General features: G+C 46.2%; 1 protein-coding gene across 1 annotated transcript in view; it reads left to right on the top strand.

The window, feature by feature from the left end:
- The window catches only part of LOC111259233 (uncharacterized), a 93,854-nt gene that overhangs the window by 33,162 nt on the left and 47,031 nt on the right, over positions 1 to 13,661 (top strand). The window contains exon 3 of the mRNA XM_086967808.1: positions 5,862 to 6,027. Coding sequence (XP_086823934.1) covers positions 5,862 to 6,027 — 166 coding nt within the window. The remainder of the gene's footprint in view (positions 1 to 5,861; positions 6,028 to 13,661) is intronic.

Here is a 13,661-nt window from a genome sequence, read left to right as displayed (position 1 = left end):
TATATATATGTGTGTGTGTATGCGTGTGAGAGTAAGAGAGAGAGAGAGGGAGAGTATCAGCTGCACTGACTAGAAAAAGGAGCTCTCTAACAAGCCTTCTGTGGCGAAATAGAGTGCCCCTCCCCAATAAACGGGCCGATTAGCCCTTTCAGACGGCCTGAGTTCCGGCCCTTCGAACATCGCTCTTCCGGCACGATTGCCGAATCAATCAGTAGCGTTGCTAAACAACTATTCAACTATACTAGCCATTTAGGCAAAATCGTGCACTAGCGCATAGCTATTCGACTCCCATGCTGCGCCTGTAAGCGCAAGTTATACTGCAAAAGAGCAATGGAGGCTATATTTCGTGGATGCCATCATCATTCATTGTGTCCCTCTCCATCCACAATGGCCGCGAAGTCTGAAAACAGAGCTTCGAGGAGAACTCGAGAGCCCGAGGAGCAGACGCAGCAACAGCGAAAAATAGCCGTGAAGTTGCATTCGAAATCGTCCGAGTGACAGCCGCAACGTTCGTAAGGGTAGAACAAGCACAGACCACATATGTACACGCATATATCATTTCTTCAAGTGTTCAACTAACTTTCTATTTCCTTCCTTGTGCACACACCCTCCTGCCGCTGATGTTTGGCTCGCAGCGCCAATTGTCTATAGAACTAGGAACTTCGCCGGCAGGCAGGCCCCGTTGCGTCGTAGTGACTCCCAATGCAGTCGCGTTTTCCGGCGCAATGTCAATGGCTAATGGTGAGGTGGCGTGTTTTTCCCCAGCCGAGCGCCCAAAACCTTCGAGGCGGGAATGGAAAAAAAGACCTTTTCACTTTTTTTTTCTCATTTACCTTGTTGGAGGTCGCTAGGAGAGGAAAATAGATAAAAATAAACAAACTGCTCTTTTTATTTTAGACCGTGCGTAGACTTTATCCGTTCTCATAGTGATGGTCAGCGATAGTTATGCCTATATATTCGTCTACAAATTCGGCGGCAAGTCTCCGTAGATCTTTGCTTGCAAGCACTATGCCAGTGCTTGTTTTGTCCTTCTTTCTGCCTGTGTATGTATGTACCGACTGGTTCAGTTAACACAATCACAGAAGGGACCAGCAGCACTAACAGTTCACTCTGTTAGTGGATACGTGTGACCTGTTCAGGCGATAAACAGCGGCAATAGCAGAAGGACACGGGAACTAGACTGAGAACAAATGAGATGTTTTTGCCAGCTAACCACGAAGCCACGCACTCTACAGTAAAAGATTTGGTGGTTTACAATCTGTGAAATGCATTTCGAGTCGCAGATACGATCGGGTACGACACCTCACAGCTACCCCACATCTAAGTACCATATTTGTATTGCCTATGTGGCTATATGACTTTCTGCAATCTCGTAAATTTTCGAGCTGCACAATCGACTCAATGTTTAGCAGGCACCGGACGCGCAACAGGAGGTGCACAATAGAAGATCACAGCAAGTCCAAAAATAACGCCATGTTATGAGAAAGTCCCTGCCAAAGAACAGGGAGCTACCAACCGATAGAAAAAAGCAGCTATATCTGCCGTCTGCCGTGATACGCAGTCGTGTCAAATGACCACAGATCTTATCCTTGTGGCCATTACCACAGCCATCCATCGTTGAGATAAGCGCGCCTTAGCTATATGCACCCATGCTACACTGGTCAGTAACGGCGCAAGCTTTAATCACTAGGTAACCCTTAGTTAATGTCAAATTACTCTCTCCTTATGTAATATACTATATTTATAGTTTTTATTAGATTGACCGAAATCGTCTACTGTTGAACACCTTTTATATTTAATAACTTTTTGAAGCAAGGATCGGATTCGCATTTCGTAGTGTACTTCCTACCAAGTCTATTCGTTTCACAGGTATTCTGCCTATATTTGACTCAATTTGATCGTCGCACATCATTCTACAATGACGACTGTATTTGGGGCTGTCGTTAGTTGTCGATCATCCGCCGTAGCTTTGTGTAATGCCTACATATATCTAAAGCGTATACCTACCTACCTCCGTAACCGAGATGCTGCCCACTGCTCTAAAGGACAATATGCCTGCCATTAGGGGTAGTCCTTATGCCCGTGTGATTGTGGGGCTCTACGTAGTCGGCAGAGCTGGGTAGTCATCTTTCATGTTTTTGTTTTGTTGCTACCGTTGTTTAAGTCCACTGTAGATGCGTTGCCTGGTGTCTGCGTATCGTCTCTCTCTGTGTATGGGTCCGCGTGAAGGTGCTGTATCAATAATATGATTAATTCACTCCTCTCGTCTAACAAGAGAGCTCAAAACAGCGGGTGGTTATGACACTGACGGTACTACTTGCCGTTGCCGTCTCCGTATAATAAGAATGACGGGAGTTAGCGAAGGGGGCATCTACTGTAGCGGGAAGAGAACAAACATAGCCATCACTACCGGTGCTAGACGAAAAGGTCGACAGGAAAAAGAAAAACCATTTGGAAGTAATGCGACGTATCGGTGGGTCTCGTAAACAGCACCAACAAAAGATGTTCCTTAGTAGCTTCGGCGACGGTAGAGTGCGCCACCAGCACCAACACCAGGCGCAGCAAAAAGAAAATGTCCGCTATCCCAGGTCGCCGAACGCGATCTCCTCCATAGCGCTTTTCGGTCGCTGTTGCCGCAAAGCGACAAACAGATCTCACGGAACGGCCGAACACGAGACAAGGCAGCTTTCGTTCTCTCCTTTTCCCTAATACTTACGACAACGATACGATTGAAACACTGGATAGTGGAGAAAGAAGGCAGGCTAAGAGCGGCAGCAAAATACGATGAACCAGTGCCATTTCGTCGGTGCTACGTCACTGACTGCTGCTATAGACCAAACGACAACATAGGGGTAAGTGAAAGAGAGTTTTGAAGGACCTCCAACGCCGCTTAACCCGCCGTCTAAGCAGCAGCAGCGCGCGCTGTGTTTTTGAGCGCTGATTTACGAAAGGACAAAGACATGTATGGTGTTACATTGGTTAGACTCGACCATTAGCAACGGTGTGGCACACCGGTCCGCTGCCCCAAAATGGTATTACTTACCCATCGGGTAGTAGAACAATGACGAAGCTGCTGATAAAAATTAAAAATGAAAGTGATTTTCTTTTTCAGTTGTGCCGTTTGTGCGCAGACGTTGCCGGCAGCGAGTTAGAGCGCATAGGAAGATAAATTGTTGAATGTGAACACGTGTGTTCTTGTTGTCGCCTCTAGCAGCCTTGCAATGAGGGCTTTTTCCTTCTGATTTTTGCTGACCACGTTTTTTTTTTTTTTTATATAACTTTATCTTTTTGAATAGCTTTTGCGTTTGTAAAGCACATAAAGATTATTTTCCATTTTTTAGCGTCATCTTTGTCGTTGCTTTCAAGAGCCAGTTTGACCTTATCTGCTGGATTTCCAACATCTAACATTAATGTGTTTTCCACGTACACTTGATTAGCTAATTGGAAATGATCGTACCATTGTCGTTGCAACAACTATAATATGTATCTATTAAAAGCCAACAGAACAAGTTCCTTTGCATATTTTTCACCCTCTAATCATTTGTTATACCGGTGCTATCAATCTAGCCACTCACTCGTTCGTGATCCGTAATGACTTTTCGTTGCGCGCATTTGTTCTTCGCTGCCTTGTGCTCATTCGTTATCGCGATGAGTTTATGATATCGTCATCGCCGCCGCGATGATAGGAACAGGCTGAGAGATAGCGATGTGATTAAAACGCTCCGCCAGCTTAGCAGCAGCAGCGGATAGACTGACCTGAACCGCGCATCGAGTCTGCCGCTGCTGCTACCGTCGGCGCTCTCTGTAGAGGCCTCTCGCGATGGTACCGGTGGCACGGGTGCAGCATTCGCCTGTATCGGCGTCGTTGTCCTTCTGTTCGGCAGAATGCCAAGCACCCGCGCGATACTACAGTCCTCTCCGGCGTGCTCTGTTCTATTGTAGGCAACCGACTACCGCTTGCCAGCAAGTTAGCCATAGTCGTACGAAGAAACTGCTGATTGGCAGTCCCGAGAAGGAAGAGCGAATCTGATGGAAACATGGTAACAACGATAATCACAATAGGCACCAACGAACTACTGTATGAAGGTCTGACTGACCGGTAGGCCACTCTCTCCTGGCTTGAATCGAAAGCCTGCCACCGCCAAGAACCTTCCTTCATTGAAGAAGCAAGCAATCACCCTTATTTTTGTTGTTGTTGTTTTGCTACTACTACTATTACTACAACTACTACTGTTTGTTCTACTGATGCCGGTGGATCTTTTTTCTGTCCTTCCAATCGATTCTCTTCTTCCTGTTCCGTATGTACTGATGGCGGTGGTGGAGCTCTGCTACTCTTTGGTGGTAGCAGCAGCAGTAGCGGCAGCAGCAACCTTCTTCTAGGTACTACGACTGCCATTGCAAATCTAGAGAGTGCTACGCGGATTGCCGAGTTGTGCTATTCACTTGGTATAGTACTTCGATCGAGCGACGGGCTAGACGGAGTAGCGTACGGGAACGGGGTAGACCCGGTCGGCCAGACACAGCCCCATTTAGAGGCTACAGCTGCCTTTTGAGTTGCGGAGCGGGAGTTGTTCCGCAATGCTGGCTGGTCTAGCCTGTAGAGCAGAAGAAAGTGAGATCCCGTTCGGAAGCCCCTACTACTGCGGGGGGTTGGGACTAGCAGCCGTCCGATGCCCTCTGGTTGTTCCGTCACAGCCTCAACGGTGGCATTTTCCCCTCGAGCTCCTGATAAATCTTCCACTTCCTCTTCTTGCTTCCTCTTCTCTTACTAGTAGTCTTCGTAGCTTTCCTACAGCTTCCCAGCGCGACAACGAACGATGTACGAACAGGGAGGCAGCCTGTCCACGAGTCCTTTCTTCTTCTGCTACTCAAGCCCACTCCCGGAAGGGCCGACTAAGGTACACTCCTCTCATGAGGACCAGTTCCTTTGCTCGATCGTCGCAACTTCTTCGAGAAAGCACCAGTAGCAGCAGCAGCAGTCCAGTATGTGAGTGTATGTGTGAGTCGTTTTCTCCGCTTTCGAACCTGGCTCTAAGCCAATTCCAGTCCCCGCTGCTCTCCCCCAATGTACAAGACGCGACAGCTTGTGGAAACAGGACATGTAGAAGAAGGGACACGAGATTGTCGGCGGTGCAGAAACGAAGTGGCTCGCGTTTGTGCTCACACTGGCACACCACGGACGAGCGTCACTAGTAGTAGTGCTCTGTCGTACCCACTGCTACCGGGAGTAGCCTCCAGGAGTGCCCCCTTTCCCTGTCCTATTCCAAATCAGCCCTAGGCTGGCCGAAACGGAGCCCAAGCTCTTATGAGGAGCACTCTCTTTCCCGAAGCCGACTAATGGTGGGCCACTGAGTAGTCAACACGGACATAATGTAGCACCACTCACGCCGCCCCGGTCGTCGTCACTGCCGCCATCCACTTACTGACCCACACAAGAGGGACCTCCTTAACCCGTGTACAATCTGCACGCCCGACTGTGTTAGCGTGGCGTGGCCTCTTACCAAGCAATAACTACTAGAGAGTTATTATGGTAGATTGAGCCTACTTACACTGCCAGATGTACATTATTACCAGTGTTATTATTATTATTGTTATCTTATTGATTTAACACTTTGCAGAAGAAATACTGCTTTTTGCAGAAAACGGCATCCGGAACTAAGTATGAACACAAAAATAACATTTTTCTATAAATAAATCTGCAGAGTGCTATTTTTTTAAACCTAATGAAACGAAAGATTAGAACAAAAGAATGAAAGACTATCCACTTCTGCAATGCCAAGAAAAGTGAATCTCGGAAATGTTCAATTAATGAGTAAGTGATAATTCGAGTATCTTTCTGCGTGTCTATGATGTTATTGCAGGTCACGGCGGCGTGAACCAACTGGGCGGAGTGTTTGTCAACGGTCGGCCTTTGCCCGATGTCGTTCGACAACGCATTGTCGAGCTTGCCCACCAGGGCGTACGACCATGTGACATCAGCCGACAGCTGCGGGTCTCACACGGCTGCGTCTCCAAGATACTAGGACGGTAAGCGTAAACAACGTCTTCTGAGTAATTTTAGTGAGCTGTTTATTCTAGTTGTTATTGGAGAAATTAATCATCTATATGAGAAATAAATAGCGTAGACACACACTAGTGTACTCTGTAGTCGCGTATCGGAACCTAACCTATCGATCCAGAACAATTATCAAGCTGACACGTTTGGTCGGATCGTTTCCTTACGTTCAAAATAAGCGAAGAGAATAAGCATTAGCACCATCATCAAGTCACTCATTAGGTTAACACTGTCGGCTCCTGGTAAGGCAAGAAAGATGCCTTATCCTGAGAAAGTTGATTTTGGAAAGTTTGCATCTTCAGTACTAGGCTGTTCTAATCGAACGATTGGCGATTGTCGCTGTTGGTCGTAGCAGCGGCAGCAGTAGTACAATCACGTGCTAGACTATTTGGCCAGGCGATGAGGCCCTCGAAACAGCAAGACTCTCTCTTACCCACTTACCCTGCCAGAGTGCTGTCTTCTCTACTCACCGACAATGACAGGACGATGGGACACCAACCGCCGCTGCTCGTAGCTATTATTGAGGAACAGTATTTGCAGGCTTCACGCTCGGTGTGTCGAAGGTCGAACAGAGGCAATGCTGTCAAAACTTGTCATCGTCACTGACAGCGGCAATAGCATAACTATCAGCCTTTATCTGAACCGCGCAGTATTGCAAAAAATTTCGAACTTCAATGTGCTGATCCCACCACTCAAATGTTCTCCTATTTCGCTTATAATTGATATCTATTTGAGTAGGCCAATATTTCAAACACTGTTAATGAACTGCGTAGATCTTTGTTGTATGTACATAGGTGTACATGTTTATGTTATTATATGTCTTTATATTATTATACGTATATTTTTTTTATAAAAAGAATCTTTTAATTCGGCAAATCGATACGGTTTGGCAAACTTTGTAACGAAGCATTTCACTGTTTGTGAACGACTACGACTACGACAGCTGATTCGTTCGCAGGGACAGCGACATTATTATTATCTGTCCGGCCCCATCGGAGTTGCCCTTTTACACCGCCCAGTTGTGGCAAGATTCAAGCGTTGGACAGTAAAACGCCGGCCGTAATAATAAAGACATTCCGAGACGAGACGTAAAGAAGTGACGGAAGAGTTAGTCGACAGGAGAAACGAAGCAGCAAAAGCGCCTGTCTGAATTTCGCACGATGAAGGTGGAGCTATCATAATTTCAACAATAACAGCAGCGACTAGTCGGAACAGATACATAACATAATAATGGAAATATACTAAACTGCTGAGGTCTTTCCGATACAGACGTTGCTCTGAAATTTTGATAGCGTCCCTTCATCATTACAGTTGGCTACTACGTCGACGACGGGCACCGCTGTTCTCAGCCAAACGAACCAGCAACATCTTCTTTCGGTTTAAATGAAAGGAAAATGGCCGTTCAACTATTATTGCCTTAGAAACAGATACGGGACCTCGGATAAGCAGAATGACGTCCGCTTCAGCGCTACAGGTGTCTGAAGCTGCGATGTTGACTCTGGTGTACCAAGAGATTGTGAAGAAATGTATATCGATGTATTATTGTTTGGATTGAAGAGCAGCAGCTGTAGATGAGGGACATTTTGCCTTCACCGTTGTATTTCGGGACATACACGACACTACGGTTACGGGATATAGGCGACCATCATGAATGTTGATTATAGTCATCCAGCAGAGCTAAGGGCAATGTGTTCACGAGTGTGTCGGCCAATACAACTAGCAGGCCCCATCGAACGAACCCTTAGACAGACAGATAGGCAGTGCTAAAGAGACTTTCCCTTTATAAAGAGATTCATCGGGTCATTGGGCTGCCGACTTCTAGTGAAATGAATGTTGGTGAATAACCGCAAGCAAGAACACCGCTCAGGTCGTGTTTTAATGGCCGAAGTGATGGATGAAACGATCTTATTCGCGTATATAAACAAATACGCCCATATATTTCAAACTGTATATCTAATAGGACGTTCTTCTCATCAAGGAAAATCACAAGGGAGGAGTGTACGGATCCTGAGATCATTCCCTTTGACTTGGGCCCTCATTACGGGTTCTATGCCAAGGCCAACATCCTCGTCTCTCTGGAACAGCCGTTTCGTCGCTTGCCACGACGGCCTATACAACATGCTCCCTCTAAGCTTGAACCCCCTTCTCTTTCTCTCACGAGAAAGCAACGTGAACGCCTCCCGTCGACGCCGTCGAAATAGTCAATTTGTAGCTTTCCCGCGCGCACCTGGCCGGGCAAACTACGTGATTTGAATTCTGTTCCACTGTGTGCTCTACACTCGTAAACCACTGGTACCATATAGTATTCATCGTACGGCGATCTGTGACTGGTAAGCTTTCTACGGCAGCGAACACTATTCGAGTTACTGTTTACTTCTATGGCCAGGCGGGACGGAGGGCGGAGGTGTGCGAGCGGGAGGTAAACTAAGTGGCCCAATCTTTCAAAATGGCGGCTTGATGGTTGTCATATGGACCGGATAGCGTTGGTAACTTCGATGCGTTCAGCGCTGCGGGGCTCAGGGGTCCTCTATGTGATCTTGCATGTCGCGTGAATGATAACTACCAACTTGTCTGAATCTCACGTTTTATGTAGTCATATTGTAACTCCGTTGTGTTGGTATTCAACAAATGATTGCTGTTTCTACGAGCATTAGCTCTGTAGTTCACGCAGACCCAACGAGTGTATCCACTCAAGTCCACCGATCGTGAATCCTCATTGCCCCACTGGCTGCTGGCCATCTTCGACAATTGCTATAGCAACGCGCGAGCTTAGTAAGCCCGGCGGAGACTGAAGGGTCCACTGCTTAATTCTTTCGTAGTCATTGTCGTAGTTGCTGATGACAAATTGACTCGCTGACCTGCCGCCGCGCTTCATCCATCCGTTCGATTCGGACTTGCATGCTTTAGGTAAAGAGACGCGTCCGACATAAACAACCTTCGTCAATAGGCGACTGCTGCTTGTCAATAAAAGAGAAAGAAATGGGGAGCGCGAGCAGACGCCCGTGACTTTTAAAGGTATTCTTGGTTACAGCCATTACTATTGATACTAACCATGACACCAGTACTAGAAGTAGGAGTAACTGACGCGACCACAATAATTCATCAGGTAGGGCGTTATCATGATCATCGTCGTCCTAGTCACTTTCATAGCTGGCCTATTTATCCCTCGTTAAATTCTGTATATAACGAACGGGCCCAATAATATATATATTATGTAGCTAAACTACGTCTAGCTTGTTTGACTTTGCCACCGACCTATTATGCATATACATATCCGAAAGAGGATTTCCATGATGTAATCCGGACGGTCTTTAATACAGTTTAAACTTGACGATCTTAAGAAACTATCACAAGAGCCTAAACACCCATTTTGTTATACTTAGATTTTTTATACAAAAAATTGACGGTAATTTTAACGGGTAAAAGTTAATTAGCGGGTGGGTCAGTCCTCTAAAAAAGATCTAACGGTTAGTCTTTTTGAGGCTGTTTGCATCTTTTGAACTTTCCTGTAATCTCTTTGCGCTTTTAGGTATTTTGACCTGCTATTAGCCCAAAAATTAATTCCACATGGATTTTTCGTATGTAGCGTATTTTAGTTTAGTACAGGGTTACCATTAAAAAGCTATCTGCGGATACAAAAAAGAGTATTTTCAAAACGACCAGTAAGTGTTTTTGCTCCCAGATTGAAGCTATACTTGTGGTAGACGGTGATTATATTGAATACTCAAGTAGGAATTATACTTCTAGTACATGAAAAAAAATCGCTGAAATATATGTTTTTACCTAGGTACAATCTTAGAAACAAAGTAGAAGAAAAGTCACGGATTTAGGTGGCATTACCTGTTTATATATATACCACTGAAGTCCTACCACGGCCGCTACTACTATATGACGGTTATTTTAAAATGAAGTTTTCTGCTCTAAGACAATCGGAGCAACCAGTGTGAATAGCTTTAAATCTGTTGATTCATTGAGTAAATGTAATTTTATTTCCTGCCGTCTCAGGCTTCCATATTGAAACTTCTCGGCTTCTACGAAGTTTCCTCTCTTCCACTTTTTGAACCCTTTTGATTTTCATTAAACTACGTATGTACAATAAATCTATTTGGACAGCGTTTCGAGTAATCGCCAAATAGACTGATTCCTCTACTGGCGTCCTGTCACATATAACAAACAACACGAATGCGTAGTAAAAAAACAAGGAGGTAAGTGTGGGGCCGAGGATTGGTCCCTGTTCCTTCCAGCCTGTAGGGATGAAGGCAACTTGGTCTACTCCTGCTTCAACCACCTCTGAAGTACGGCCACATCAAACCCAGTCTCTTTCCTGTCCTTTACGGCCAGCGATTCATTGGATTTGCACTTGTCTCAGCAATTGCCCTGCTCTTCTATCCCGCCTCGTCCAAGCAACACAGACCAAGCGACCGCCCCCTTATCCATAGACAGCCACAGCTCTCAAACATTACCATGACACTCTCCGACATGGGGGTTAGTTAGTTCGTTGTAGGTGGTGCACCAGTCTAGCTCTTGATCGTCCGCTCGTATACTCGCTAGTCGCTCAACCCGCACCTAGCCGTGGCTGGCAGCCGCTTCAGCTACAAGGGTAAAGTTAGAAGACCGGGGGCTGTCAGTAGGCGCTGAGACGACAAAGAAGCTGCGAACCTCTAGAGAATTGTTGTTGGCCTCAATACGAGTCCTTGGGGAGCTTTGAAGGGGCGAACGCCAACCTGACACAACTTGGTTGAGGAAGCGAGGGAGGTGAGGAAGTTGCTACTGCTGTTGTCCAGAGCTACGGCTTCTGCTTCAGCGGCCGGCTAGCTGATCTCTGTCGCTTTGAGTTAGTATCGCCATCTTCTCCAACCTCTACCCCAATAGCGGGTGATCATGCGACCTTCCTTTTCCAGCTTGGCGGTAACCGCCGTCTGGACACCCGTTCTCTTGACGGATGTTCGTACACCGGGGCCAGTCAGCGTTGAAACCGATTGACCTTGTTGTTTACAGATGGGTGAACCACAGAGCATAACATGCCTAACCGAAATTAAATCTATAATAAATACATCTGTGGAAAGGTAATGCATTTACTGAACATTTAATAGAGGCATAATAAATGCATCTATGTGTTTTGCTGATGGTAAATGATGCTCTTTGTGGAGACGATAAATGCAATCGCCCTGTCGATTCTCTATAGGACTATAGACTAAATTTCGGCTATAACAAGGTTTATTCAGTTCCATACGAGGATAACGCCTTGAGAAAATCATTTGAAGGAGCTTTATCCCCCTGATATGTAGTACCGTACTAATGTTATATTGAATACACTTGAAAATATCAAAAAGGCATGACAATATAGTCCTTTTCTTGCGACTAGAGGCAGCTCAATAGAACCGATATAAGATGTTTATAATCTAAGCTATCTGTCCGTTTATTATGCCTATGTACCGTATCTCTTCCACTCTTCGTCTCCAACGGCAACTTTTCATTTTACAGCAGCTTCACTCTTGACGGCTGTAAACGGAGCGTAGCCAATAGTCGTATCATTTTGTTCGTTGCTGATGACGTCCCTAATGCTACGTCGGTGTAGTTTACATTACTTAGCCTTCTCGCCGTCCCGTTGATGACCGTTCTCCTCATTCGGACCAGCGGCGGTGGACCAGCCTCCGCGCGACGTGATCCTTCAACGGCATTCAACTGCATGATCATCACTATTGCACCATTGGCAGAAGCATTATCATCATCTACAGCAGCAGCAGAAATTGATTCAACAGCCGACACCATTGAGTTGGTCGCCACCGACAAACAGCCTATGCTTGCGGGTCATTTCAATCGCCATTGATCGAAACTAGCGTTTGATGATAGAGGATCATCTCGACTGGCTTCCGTTATTAACCGCCATACAATTCTCACCATGGATAGAATCCTTCCGGCGTTTGTTGGCGGAATCGTCGTTGTGCTCATAAGCTAGTTTGAAGCGTCCACAAGCCGGACGTTTGAAAAGTAGCAACCAGTAGCAGCAGACGACATTGTTATTACTAGCCATCTCGAGCAAGTCAAGAAATCTTCTGTCATTGCTAGAGCGCTAGTGGGAATGGCGGTAGCGGTAGCAACAGCAGCGCTTCATTGACGCCATATCTGCCTTTTTCCCTTTGTCAAGCCAACAGTGTAACTCCGAAGATATGGTTGTCCGCCATGAAGCGGCAGTTCTCTTGCTGCTGCTGCTGCTGCTGCTGCCGCCTTAGCAAAGAGATTCCCACTGTTTACGAGCAAATATTGTCGAGATGACAGTTGCCGCTAGTCGTCAAGAGCAAGACAAACTGCAACGGAATAGCCGCCGTTCTTTCAACGTTCGTCGCTGACAACAATGAGAAAAACAAAAAGAATAATTCCGGCATATATATACATTGGAAAGCAGCAGCAGCAGCAGCAGCAGCTGCTGCTGCTACTACTCGTACCACAGGCCGGATTGTTGGTGTGTGATACGTATTTGCGTTCGGTCCGTCCATGCGTGATTAAGGTTGGTCTGATTAGTCTCGAGACCTCGGACGACACGGAACTCGCTCGCAGTGGTCTGTCCAGTCACACGAATTGTGTACGAGGTCCGATGATCGGTAATGTATTTCCTGAACAAAAATATCAAGTAAAAGCAAAATAAGGAGGTGAAAAAGATAATCAGCTAAAATTGAAGCGACAAAACTAAACGTGGAGTCAGCAACGGGCGGCCGTGGGAGTATTCGAATTGCTTTCACGTTGGTAATGTTACAGCTGCTTCAACGCCGCCGCTTCAGCTACGATTCGTATTACCATACAACTACCTTTATTGCAACTACTACCTTTGCTACGGGGAATCTCATCACCAACAAAGTCTTCCCGCACTAGCGCTTTCTTTCTGCGCCCCTTTCTTCTCTTTCTCTGTCTTCGTTTTTCAGTACAGAATAACCGTCGAACTCGATTTGCAGAAGATATAGCTGACCGTCAAGAGCTGATTTGCCTTCGCCTTATGCAGATGCATTTGCTACCTTGTCTTGCTGCTTCCATCCAGCAGGTATGATCTTCTCTCACAACAAAAATAGAAGCTGATTTTCTCGTTATTAACTGGTTGCGCAAGCGTACAAGACATTCAAACCGAAACGGGATAGTGGAGCTTTACAGAGGCGGTTGGTGGTACGTGATGATGATGTTATTTGTTCGGGTGACGACTTTATTAGCTATGTTATGGTCCGGAGAAAAGGACCCAGCGGAAAGAAAAATCTAACGATGGCGAGAGGACGCAACCCCTGACTGGTCCAGGCAGCTCATAGTAAAGGTCGGGTAGAATAAGGCAAAAGACTGCAATGGCGGTTCGCCGCGAAGCCGATGCTCTATAAGGGTGGGGCGGATCGTCACTACGGAACTAGAGAAGCCGGAGTTGACCTTATCATTGAGCCGGCTCCCGATAATGAAGCTGGACGGCTATAAGAAATTACGGTCTATGCAAGTAGCCTTTAGCACAATTCGGGGGCGAAAACTATTCTCGAACCCCTGTACACTCCTATACACAGAAACTGTTAATAATGAGAACATCGATCAGACCGCTCGCTTGTTTTCTTTGGATGAGGAGTAACTATGCGATATA

Source organism: Varroa jacobsoni, unplaced genomic scaffold, assembly GCF_002532875.2.
Source record: "Varroa jacobsoni isolate VJ856 unplaced genomic scaffold, vjacob_1.0 scaffold_309, whole genome shotgun sequence".
Lineage (NCBI taxonomy): Eukaryota > Metazoa > Arthropoda > Arachnida > Mesostigmata > Varroidae > Varroa > Varroa jacobsoni.
This window is presented reverse-complemented; position numbering and strand designations above follow the sequence as displayed.